This window comes from Octopus sinensis, linkage group LG26 (assembly GCF_006345805.1).
Source record: "Octopus sinensis linkage group LG26, ASM634580v1, whole genome shotgun sequence".
NCBI lineage: Eukaryota > Metazoa > Mollusca > Cephalopoda > Octopoda > Octopodidae > Octopus > Octopus sinensis.
In genome coordinates, this window is record NC_043022.1 from 12,847,651 (window position 1) to 12,860,542 (window position 12,892).

At 40.6% G+C, this 12,892-nt stretch overlaps 1 protein-coding gene across 2 annotated transcripts in view; it reads left to right on the forward strand.

Moving 5' to 3' along the window:
* The first annotated feature begins 1,888 nt into the window (after positions 1-1,888).
* Positions 1,889-12,892, forward strand: part of LOC115224845 (zinc finger CCCH domain-containing protein 13) — a 159,220-nt gene continuing 148,216 nt past the window's right edge. For both annotated transcript variants that reach the window (XM_036513672.1, XM_029795786.2), the window contains exon 1: positions 1,889-2,728. In XM_036513672.1, the coding sequence (XP_036369565.1) occupies positions 2,665-2,728 (64 nt within the window). In that variant the 5' untranslated portion in view covers positions 1,889-2,664. The remainder of the gene's footprint in view (positions 2,729-12,892) is intronic.

Sequence of the window (12,892 nt, forward strand, 5' to 3'; positions counted from 1 at the left end):
AATCTATCGCTCTCTCCTCTTACCTATATAACTCTTTATCTATCTATCTATTCATTAATATTTACAGAAGTAACTCAAGGGTCGAGAGTTTCGTGTGTCAGCACTGATCTATCTATCTGTCTATCTATTCCTATCTAAGCTTGCAGAGTCGTTAGCACGCCAGGCGAAATACGTAGCCGTATTTCGTCCGTCGTTACGTTCCGAGTTCAAATTCCGCCGAGGTCGACTTTGCCTTTCATCCTTTCGGGGTCGATAAATTAAGTACCAGTTACGCACTGAGGTCGATGTAATCAACTTAATCCCTTTGTTTGCCCCCTCTGTGTTTAGCCCCTTGCGGGTAGTAAAGAAATATATCTATTCCTATCTCGATCCAATATTCTCTTTTCTCTCCCTTTCTCTTAATCTGTCTTTCTCTTTCTCTCTCTCTCTCTCTTTCAACCTCTCCCACTCTTCCACCTTCCTTTCCCTCTCTAATTGTGCCTTCTCCCGTATACGAACCTCCCTCACTAACTGTTGCCCATCTCCTCAACCCACTCCTCACATTCAGTGATCCCCTTTTTTTTCCTCCACCGCTTTAGTAGAAAGGTAAGTTAATTTGCAAACGTTATTTAGTGATAGTGGTGGTGGCGATGGTGGTGGTGGTGGTGGTGGTGGTGATCGCGTTGTAGTGGTGTTGGTGGTGATGATGATGATGATGGTGGTGGCTGCGGTGTAGCGGTGGCTGTAGTAACGGCGGTGGTGTGACAGATGTGATGGCTGTGTGTGTGTGTCTAGGGGCAGGTAGAGCGTTATAGGGACAGTGTGGGGGTGAAGATGGCGATGTACAGGTGGAGGTGCGGTGGTGATGGTGGTGAAGTGATGGCGGCGGTGATAGTGTTGCTGGATTGGTGGTTGTGGTGGTGGTGGTACGGATGGTGACGACGGTGGCTTATTTTGTTGTATCGTTTTATACAGACCACAACTGCAATAAAAACAACAGTAATTATTGTCAACTATACAGTGGCGATGGCCGGAGGAGGAAAGAAAGTGTGGGGTAGAGCGAATGAGACGGAGAGACAGAGAAACAAAAGCGATAGAGTAAGAGAGATAAGGAGAGAGAGAGAGAGAGGAAGGAAAAGTCGTAGAGAGTACGACAGAAAGAGAAAGCAACAGAGAATGAATGATATATAGATGGGGAGGGTGGGAAGGAGTGAGAAGGAGAGATAGAGCAACAGACATAGAAAGGGTGAAAGAAAGAGACAGACAGATAGACAGATGGATAGGCATGGAGAGAAAGGGGACGAAAAAGGAGAGACAGAGTGAGAGAAAGAGTAAGACATAAGTAAGTGAAAAGGATGAAGAGTGAGAGAGAGAGAGAGTGAAACAAATGCTGGAGATAGAGAAGAGAAAAGTAAAAGATTTAAATTTAGGAGAGAAAGAAAGAGAGAGAGAAAGAGTTAGTGAGTGAGTGAGAGCGAGTGACAAAAATGATAGACATAGGACTGAGTGTCTGAGAGAAAGAGAGAATCGATAGGGAATGACATAGAGAGAGAGAGAGACGTAGTGGAAGGGAGACAATCAGATTGAAAAGAACAGAGAGAGAGAGAAAGCAAAAGAAATGTAGAAAGAGGTGGAGGGAGAGTAACAGAGAGAGAAAGGAAGAGCTGAAAATAGAAGAGAAAGGGGAGCGGAGAGAGGGCGGTAAAAAAAGAGGGAAGTGGAGAGAGAGAGGGAGAAATGAAGAGATAGAGAGGGTGCAGAAAGCCGGTGGCGAGAGAGATATATATACCATTAGAAAGAGAGGTGGACGTGGAGGCAGTTAGAGGGAGAGAGATGAAAAGAGAGAGGGGGTAGAGGTAGATCGAGAGAGAGATGAAGAGAATTTGAAAGAGAGAGCGGGAGAGTGGTGGAGAGAGGAATACCTAAAGGTGGGAATAGCGAGAAAGAAAGAGACAGAGATCGAGAGAGAGGGAGTGAATGAGAGTGTAAGTGCACAGAATAAGGCGAAGTGAGGTGCGTGTGGTTTGCTCTCTCTCTCTCACACATGCACAAGACAAACCAGTCTTCCTTGGGTGTTATTATTGTTGTTAGACACACCGATGGCCTGTCTTCTTTTCTGTCTCTTCAACTACAGCATGGCTTCCAGCTAACTAAACTCGTGTCGACGGATTTTCTCTCTCTCATTAAACAATAGAATCGTGGTTTCTTTTGATATACACCTCGCTCAGAGATTTATTACCACACACACACACACATATATATATTAAGTACACAAACACACGCATACACTCACTCACACACACACATACGCGCGCGCGTATAAGCACGCACATACCTATATATATATATATATTATATATAAAGATGCGTGCATTTAATTCACCGATTGCGGGTGTTTTACGAAAACAACAGTAACGACAACAACATCGCTTTCCACCCTGGATAAAACTCAACAACCGTATTAATTAGTAGTCCACCCCGTCCGAGCACTAATAGCTCCTTTTGCGATACATGCTTGGACGTCCTTCCTTGATGTGAACAAGGTTCCCTCTATCTATATATATCTATCTTTCTATCTATCATTTACTATTTCTCTCCTCCACTCTCTCTCCTTATATATATATTTTTAATTACTATTTCTGTCTCTGTGGTTGCCTTGTCTTTAAAGGCCAATGTTTCAATTCTATGGATATGGCAGACAAATCCGATTCGCAAGAATGTCTTCCCGAGGTCGGCAAAGTTCAGAAAGGTTAGTTGACCAGAAATTTCTTATCTTTTTTTCTCATGTATTTATATATGTAGGTATATATATTTTTGATAGTTCATTCACACATGTTTAAAATCTGCTTCCAAATTCACATCGATGTTGTTGTTGTTCCTATTCATTTGTGTTCCTTTCACAATTCAGAGAAAATATCGACTTTTATTTATTTTCTTGTAATGTTTGGAGATTTTATTTTACGTTTTGTATTTCGTTTAAAAAAAAAATATCGTCTTTCAATGTCTTTTGTGGGCCCTTGCGGCCTCAGTCTTAGCTTCGTAGGTACATATATATAGGTATGTGGGAATTACAAAACCTGGGACCAATAAAACAAATTATTACATTTAATTAAATGATTAATAATTGCTGAAATCATTATGAAAATCTTGAGGGTCCCTTTTTTTATGTTCTGAGTTCAAATTCCGTCAATGTCAACTTTGCCTTCATCTCTTGATAAAATAAAGTACCACTCAAGTACTGAGTCAATGCTATTAACTAACCCCTTGCATTCAAAATTTCTGCCCTTGGGCCTATTATCGAGTTGGCAGACTCGTTAGTGCGTCGGACAAAATGCTTGGCGGCGTTACTGCCAACTCGTTACGTTTTGAGTTCAAATGCTGGCGAAGTCAACTTCACTTTTTATCCTTTCGGAGTTGATAAAATAAAGTACCAGTCAATTATTTCTGCTTGTTTTCACTCTGTTTTAAAGAAGCATGTGGTAGAGATAGTTGTATATATTTTGTTTGTTTTTTCACCCCTTTATTTTGATACCCTGCTGCAAGATTTAGTTTTAAGGAAACTGAAAGTTGTGACACTCATGCCTTTGTATCTTAAAAGAAAAGGGGAGGAGAGAGAGAAGTGGTTTGACAGGGAATCGAAACCGTCACGGCAGTACTGCTTCGTGTGACTGAACATATCTCACACACCAGAGATATAAATTCGGTTAAGAGTCGCAATCGCCTTAGAATACCTCGCCATAACAGTATTTGATGGGAAGAGGTTCCCTCGCGGATCAAAAACATTCCAGGCTCGACCATCTCGTCCTTTTTTTAAAAGATATGTAGAGCTACATTCTCTAATTGTATTCTTCGTTTAAGACGATAGGGTGGTGTGTGTCTGTGACTATGGGTGTTGTTACTACGTAGAGGAGGTACCTTTCTTTGGCTCGGATCGAATCTGTATGTAACTGAACACCAAGTCAGATCAAAGCGAAAGATCGCCTCTGATTGAATTGACCTATGATCAAAAGCGCTCCAACTATGACCATCATCTCTTTGTTTCCAGATATCGTGTATCAAATACATTATTCAATGTAATCTTGGATATTTTTTTTTTAAAGATCGAGCTGTTATCTAGGGTAGATTTGGCTGTCTTTTCTAGCAAATTGATCGGCCACATAGAAGCTTCCTTGTTTGACTTGTGTCGGCAGATTAATTGTTTGTTCTGGTGAAATTGGTTTCGATTTCTCGGTAGAACCTCTTCGTTTTACGTCAGTTCTGACGTTTGGAAAAGCAGCAATGAATTCGTGTTATGTTAAACAGTCCTTACTGTTCGGTATTTATTGCTGAAATTAATTTATTGGAAATCATTAGGAATATTCCTGGTAACATTACATCACAGGGTGCTTCTATCTTGTGATACTTAATCCTCGAGTTACGTTCTGTCGTCAGTGGGTATTCTTGTAGAATAGAGTCGGAAATTATTTAATACGCTACAAACCTTGATTTCCTGGGATCTTTATGTTATAAGTATCGTAGATTTCGAAATTGCAAAGTACAGCACAAAAAAATTGTGTGGGAAAGTAGATTTTGTCCTCCACCCTTCCGGGAATTCTCAGTTTTAACTTTTCGAAAAAAAATTTTTTCAGATTTATATTACACTATAATTTTTGAAAGTTCGTAATCTTAAAATGCTAAAAATATAAGCCTGAGTCGGAGCTAAAAAGATTACAGAAAAGGGGGACCTCTTTCTCTCATCTTTTCTCTTTTTTTCCTTTTTTTTTTCTTTCTGATTCATCATCTAGGAATCTGCGTGAAAATGCAGACCCGAAGAAATTACTGATTTTGGCACACAGGATGATTTGTGGGATGGTCACATTCTGGAATACCTTTTGCTTGCAGGTATTCTAAATCGGGACTAATTTGGGTGCTTAAACAACAGCACTACCACTAACTACTACATGCGTCAGTCTGCCAGTCACCCTCCATCCGTTTACGAGATGGCTATCTATCTATCTACCCACCACCCTGATACACTACCTTCCTAATATTAAATATCGCAGCTGTTTGTAACCGTTTCCTGTCTTGAACTCCGCACCTCTTGCTTCAAACTGCGAGTAAATTAAGCCTGTTTACTTCAGCTGGCAATAAACAACCATCAGTTGTATTTCTGAGTGTTCCAACATTCCAAACACGCCAATAATGACGGCAACAAATCGCCTAACTGCTTAGAAATTCCATCATGCATGGAGATTTCCGCGATCGATCCACAATAAACTGTGAATCAGTGGACCTGTTTCGAGTTTTGCTCGCAGCAAATTCCTCCTCCCTCCTTGTTTGTCAGTGGTATTTATTCTTCGGGGTCGATTAAATAAGTACCAGTTACGCACTGGGATCGATATAATCGACTTAATCTGTTTGTCTGTCATTGTTTGTCCCCTCTCTATGTTTAGCCCCTTGTGGGCAATAAAGAAATAGGTATTTATTCTTCGTTTGAGGAAAGACATGCCATGAGCGGAAATACCCACCCTTTAAAGTATGTGAACTTCATAGAAAATGAGCAAATAGCCGTCATATTTTTCCTAATTACTTCCTATCGATAAAGATTTCTTTTTTCTAAAAAAAACTATTTTTCTTCCTAAGATGTCTAAATGCGGTAAGAAGAAAGTCTGGATGAGGTCAATTCCCAGATTTTAATATCAGGAACATGTACATAAAACGAAACTAAAGACCCACTTAACGTCTATAATATAAGTCTTTAAAAAACTGGTTTCTGATTTGGACACAAGGATTAGCTCTTTTTAAAATTTTTTTTTTAAGGAAAATGGATAGTCTGTACCACGGGCCTCAATACTCGGCTGGTACTTTCATTTTATCGACCCTATAGGGATAATAGGCAAAATTAATCTCGTCGGGATTTGAACTCAAAATGCAAAAAAGCCGGTACGAATGACATCTTCCCAATCTCCAACGATTCGAGCAGCTCTCAATAATACATTATCTTTTTTTATAGTATGACATATTACACATTAGTACCCCTTTCGACTTTGTTTCTTCATAACTTTCTGAAAAATGCTTATTTTTTCATGAAATTTTGCAGAGGGACTTTTTCGAGAATGTAGATTACAACGATGTTGATAAAATTTAGGAGGGAAAAAAAATAAAAGAACAGTTGTGGCTTCGGATCGGTCTCCCTCCTCTCTCACTCGACTTGTGACCACCAATTTCTGTAATTTAAGCATTTTAGCATTTGTTTTTTCTCCAGATTTATGTTTGAAACATCAACATTACGTATTATGCTGTCACGAAAACATTTCTGCAAAATGTCATTTAAAAATATACATCTTAAAAAGTAGGGAGGGAGAAGAATGACCGAAACAAATTCAAAAATGAAAAAAAGAATTCTTTTTAATATTGTCAACGTAGTCGTAAATATGCACCCTCGGAAACATCTCTTTGCAAAATTGCATGTAAAAATTGGAATTTTCCAAGAAGTTATGAGGAAACAAAGTCGAAGGGGTACTAATCTGTAGTTATGACCTTAGTACTCCCACTTGAAATTGATAAATCTTTAGAAATGTGTTTGTGGCATTAATTAATGACATGGTTCGATTATTTGTTGTGGGTTCAAACCCTAAGGTTCACTTTGTATTTGGTCGGAGGTGTGTGTACAACCGGGGTTAGTTTGTTTGCGTCCTTGTAACTCAATAGAGCTGTTGAATTAGGTACCAAACTTACAAAAAATAAGTGCTGGAGTCGATTTATTCGACTAAACCCTTGAAGGCAGTGCTCCAGCAAGGCCGCAGTCTAATGACTGAAACAGGTAAAAAAAATAAAACACATACACACACAATTTATATGTTTGGTTCATTTTCTGTTTCTTCTTGAAACCCACCACCACCACCACCTCCTATCCTTTTCTTTTTCTACAAAAGCAAACATTTCTTGTAGCTGAGTCAACCTTTAAACACGGCTCGCAAAGCCATTAATAAATAGTCATCATCTTAATAATAATAACAATCTTCTCTGATATAAGAAAATGCTTTCATAAACGAGGTGTGTGTGTGTGTAAAGGATCTTCAAAGAAGACGGGATGAGTATACGTCGCACTGTGTGTGTGTGTCAGGCTCCTAGCATGTGTGCAAACTCTGTGTGTATGTGTGAAGCTTTTAGAAGTGTGTGTTGGTGTGTATGCCTGTTGGTGTGTATGCATGTCAGGCCCATACTGTGTATGTATCTCTTGGTGCATGTATAGATATCTACCTTGTTGATATCACATGTGCATGCCTGTTTTGTCAGCAGATTTGTGTACATTTTACTCAAGTGCGTGTGTGAATTATTTGTACTAACAATATATCCATTGAATAACAACACCCTGTTGGCGATACCCCCTTACGCATGATATCTACCTCTGTTTATATACATTGGCTTCTGAAATAAAATTAATTTTTTTTTTTTTTGGCCTTCTTCCTCAACACAAACTGTCATGACCAATTATTAGTACATCTTCATTTATTTCTTCCCATTACAGACAATAGGTGAAAGGTATAAGAAATCTATTTGGGTCTGTATTCAGCCTGTAGACTCTCAATGTTGGAGTCCCGACGTTACGTACCTCTTTCCCTATTTTAAATAGCATCTCTAGGTCTTCCTCAAATCACACCCCCACGGGGCATCTTTTTATTATTATTGTTTTTAATAAAAAAAAAAAAAGGACGTTGGCAAATATAGTCCAGGGTACACGATGCTTGATAATGAATAAAAAAAAAACAAATGAAGTCGGTCATAGCTTGAGCGCATTTGATCATTAGGGGCTGACCCACTTTTTGCGTGAGGTAGTAAGATGCGTTGTTGTCAATTGAATCATCGATAGAAATTAACTGGGTACTTCGTCCCCAGTACCTCCCTCGGAGACAGAAAGGTGGGGGGCAAGCAGCGAGATTGCCTTCGTCTAGGTTGATGTTCCACTTGGGTCAACTTTGCTTGGATCTGGATTTGTTAAAACAGTAGCCAAACTTTACTTGTATCGCACCTTAACGACCATCTTAAAGAAATGAAAAAAATCAAATAGACATGATGGATGTGTGTAGTCTATTACACTTTTTAAAACTCTTTTACTTGTTTCAGTCATTTGACTGTGGCCATGCTGGAGCACCGCCTTTAGTCGAGCAAATCGACCCCAGGACTTATTCTTTGCAAGCCCAGTACTTATTCTATCGGCCTCTCTTGCCGAACCGCTGAGTTACGGGGACGTAAACACACCAGCATCGGTTGTCGAGCGATGTTCGTGTGTGTGTATGTTTGTGTGTCTGTGTTTGTCCCCCCAACATCGCTCGACAACCGATACTGGTGTGTTTACGTCCCCGTAACTATGTGTATATATATATACACACATACATACATACGACGGGCTTCTTTCAGTTTCCGTCTACCAAATCCACTCACAAGGCTTTGGTCGGCCCGAGGCTATAGTAGAAGACACTTGCCCAAGGTGCCACGCAGTGGGACTGAACGCGGAACCATGTGGTTGGTAAGCAAGCTTCTTACCACACAGCCACTCTGTTTATATACATTAGCTTCTAAAAAATTTCTGAAAAAAACAAAAAAAAAAAAAACAATGGCGAAACTTTTGTTGTAAGCGGAATGCGTTTTGATGGTAGGTCTGCTGGGTGAGGACTGACCTCTAGCTAAACAATAGCTAACACGTGTGTGTTGTATATAAATACAAAACCCACACATAGCTGACTGGAAGACTTGCACTGGCACACACAGTATACATACATTCTTACACATGCAAACAGGTACATTACGTATACACTGCATAAGCAGCATGTTTTGCTGTCTTTGTTTCAACACCAAACAAGTTTCACAATAACAAGATACGTGTGTGTGTGTAAACGAAAATGAACCCACACACACACAGGAGCCGTCTTAGCAATGTAGGTCCTTCGGGTCCTCTGGTATTTACTAACTACAAGTCACAGTGAACAGGTCGCGGTCTTAAAGCGACGAAAATATTTTTTGACAAATTAAACTTAAATGTTGAAGTGAATCGAACGGCTTTTGTGTGTTTCTTAAATGGCTTACAAACACCTTCCACGCTGCAATTGTTTTTCGTTTCGGCACACGATCTCAGATCAGGTCACTTGCTATGCAAGTACATCTCCGTAAGTCACAGCATTACTTAGATCAGAATTAGGCCCCTCCCTAGCCCCGTCAGACCTTGGGTATGTCCAAGGCTTAAGACGACATTGTATATACATACAGTGTAGAGTAGCTCCAACAGCAGAAACTAATATTTTTTATATATTTAATTCTTGCCTAAGAATTACCTGCAGGTTACGTATATGTGGAACACTCAGTCACATAGACGTTAATTTAGGAATAGTTTGATGGAACGGCGGAGATCCCCACCACCACATTTTCTACACATACTATATGTATGCATGTGTGTGTATATGTGTGTGTATGAACAGTTGTTGTACCTTACTAAAACTATCAGTAGTCCTGTCATACACTCTACTAACCTGCTGCTTGTCACACCGTGTGTACAACGCACCTACATGTATACACACGTTTCATATAAAGACTACAATTGAGACGAAGTGGTGGCGACATTGCCTCGTTTGATGGTGGTGGCGGTGGTGATGGTGGTGTTGATGACGGGGTGTTTTTTGTGATGGTGGTGACGGCGGCGCTGTTGATGATGACAGTGGTGGCGGCGTTGTTGTCGAAGGTGGAGGTGATGGTGGTGTTGATGACGGGGTGTTTTTTATGGTGGTGGTGACGGCGGCGCTGTTGTTGATGATGACGGTGGTGGTGGCGGCGTTGTTGTCGAAGGTGATGGTGGTGTTGATGACGGGGTGTTTTTTATGGTGGTGGTGACGGCGGCGCTGTTGTTGATGATGACGGTGGTGGTGGCGGCGTTGTTGTCGAAGGTGGTGATGGTGGTGTTGATGACGGGGTGTTTTTTATGGTGGTGGTGGCGGCGGCGCTGTGTTGATGATGACGGTGGTGGTGGCGGCGGCGTTGTTGTCGAAGGTGGCGATGGTGGTGTTGACGACGGGGTGTTTTTTATGGTGGTGGTGACGGCGGCGCTGTTGTTGATGATGACGGTGGTGGTGGCGGCGTTGTTGTCGAAGGTGGCGATGGTGGTGTTGACGACGGGGTGTTTTTTATGGTGGTGGTGACGGTGGTGGCGGCGGCGTTGTCGTCGAGGTTGGTGGTGGTGGTGGTGGTGGCGGCAGTGCAGTGACAAAATACAGCAGCAGTAGATGTGTGGTGTTGGCGGTGGTGGCGTTGGTGTTGGTGGTGCAGAAGCGGCACATAACTGGAGTTGTTGTCATATGTGTCACCTCACGCAAGCTGCTGCTAAGGGAGCCGTAAAAAGGGGACATGGCAGCCTCTGCTGTTGTTATTTGATCGTGGAATGTTATTGTGTTGCTTCGTTCATTCTTTTAGTCTCTCTACCACAACACATTCCTATGTCCCTGCTTCTTTCGGTCTCCTCTTCAGATATGTATATATGTGCATGTGTATGTACATTTGTATATATATATATATATATATATGTGTGTATATTTGTGCATATGTATGTGTATATGTATGTGTATATTTGTGTATATGTATGTGTATATGTGTGTGTATATTTGTGTATATGTATCTGTATATTTGTGTATATGTATCTGTATATTTGTGTATATGTATGTATATGTATATGTTTTTATCTCTACCACTTTATCTTTTCTATATTTATATAGAAATATCTCCTTTATCTCTCTACTTCTTCCCCCCCCCTTTTATCATCTCTTCATAAACAATCTATCGTATTAGCTTCACCCCCCACCTTTGTCCCCCCTCCATTCTACTTAACCATTTTCCATCGCCATTCATTCTGCTCCAGAATATTTATTTTTAATATAAAGTAATCATATACCTCACTTATTACCCCTCCACCCTGCCTCTGCTTTTTTTTTCTGTTGTGTTTTGGTTTTAATAATAAGATAAGTACAGGCATTGCTCTATGGTTAAGAAACTCGCTTTGCAGTCATGTGCTTTAGGTTTCAGTCCCACTGCACAGCACCTTCGGTTGGTGTCTTCTACGAGGCTGACCAAAGCCTTGTGAGTGGATTTGGTAGACGGAAACTGAAAGAAGCCCGTCGTATATATGTATGTATGTATGTGTATGTGTATATATATATATATATATAATAAACCTTTACATAAATAAATAACGTGAAATATACGAAGGGACGAACAGAAAGACAAACGGGTCATTCAAAGCCTTCGTTCTTCAGTCAGAAACTGATTCCTCATCGCGGATTTCGGATAGATAGATAGATAGATAGATAGATAGATAGATATGCACGTGTGTGTGTATGTTTGTGTGTCTGTGTTTGTCCCCTCCCCCAACATCGCTCGACAACCGATGCTGGTGTGTTTACGTCCCCGTAACTTGTGAGTGAATTTGGTTGCAAACTGTGGAAGCTCGCTGTGTGTGTATGTATTTTGTGTGTTGCCACTTCCACTGCTTGACAACAAGTGTTGGTGGTCTCTATGTCCTTGTAACGTAGCAGTTCAGCAAAATATACTAATAGAATAAACCCCAGACTTTAAGAAAACAAATATCGGGATTGATTTGTTCAATTAAAAATCTTTAAGCCAGTGCCCTAGTATGGCCACAATCCAATGACTTCGTGGCCGTCCATACACGCAGGCACGTTCTTTATGTTCCTGCCTCAGTTGAGCGGTCCTAGCTTTGTGGGTTGGTGGGTGTTTGTGCCATGTTAAAAGTACCCAGTACACTCTTTAAAGTGGTTGGCATCAGAAAGGGCATCCAGCCATAAAAACCGTGCCAAAACAGACAAAATGAAACCTGGGCAGTTCTCCAACTGGCCGACTCCTGTCAAACCATCCAACCCTTGCCAGCACGGAGATAAACATTAAATGATGATGATATCTATACACACACAAGCTTTATCTTCACTGTATATTTACAATATTTATCCAGATGCCTGCAACTATTGTAGAAGACACTTGCGCAGGGTGTTACATGGGATTGAACTTAAAACCACATGGTTGCAAAGTGAACTTCTCAATCACAGAGGCATGCCTGCACATTACTCTTTACTCTTTTTACTTGTTTCAGTCATTTTGACTGCAGCCATGCTGGAGCACCGCCTTTAGTCGAGCAAATCGACCCTGGGACTTATTCTTTGTAAGCCCAGTACTTATTCAATCGGTCTCTTTTGCCGAACCGCTAAGTGACGGGGACGTAAACACACCAGCATCGGCTGTCAAGCAATGCTAGGGGGACAAACACAGACACACAAAGATGCACACATATATATAATATATATATATATACGATGGGGTTCTTTCAGTTTCCGTCTACCAAATCCACTCACCAGGCATTGGTCGGCCCGGGGCTATAGCAGAAGACACTTGCCCAAGATGCCACGCAGTGGGACTGAACCCGGAACCATGTGGTTGGTAAGCAAGCTACTTACCACACAGCCACTCCTGCAAAAATTTTACTTTTTTCCAAAGCATGTAAATTGTTTCCTCCATATTGCAGGAGGCACAAAACTCTAGTGACTCGAGTTTTCTTTTAATTAGAAGAATATATTATGACATTTATTAAAAAACAAAAAAAAATGCCTCTTTTTTCCTATTTCTACACACTTGAGTAGGTGTAAACCATTAAATCCTAGTTTAAGTTTGTTATCTAAATACGGTAAGCTCAATGTGTGTGTGTGTCTATGTATGTATGTATGTGTATAATATATATATATATATATAGCCCGAAGCAGGTATTTTAAATGTTCCTTCCTCTACCTCATGAAATGTAAACTAGTCCATAATCCCCTTAACTCCTTCATTTATCAGAAAATTCCATCATATTGTGGCTATGTTGCAAAAACCAAAGCCAAAA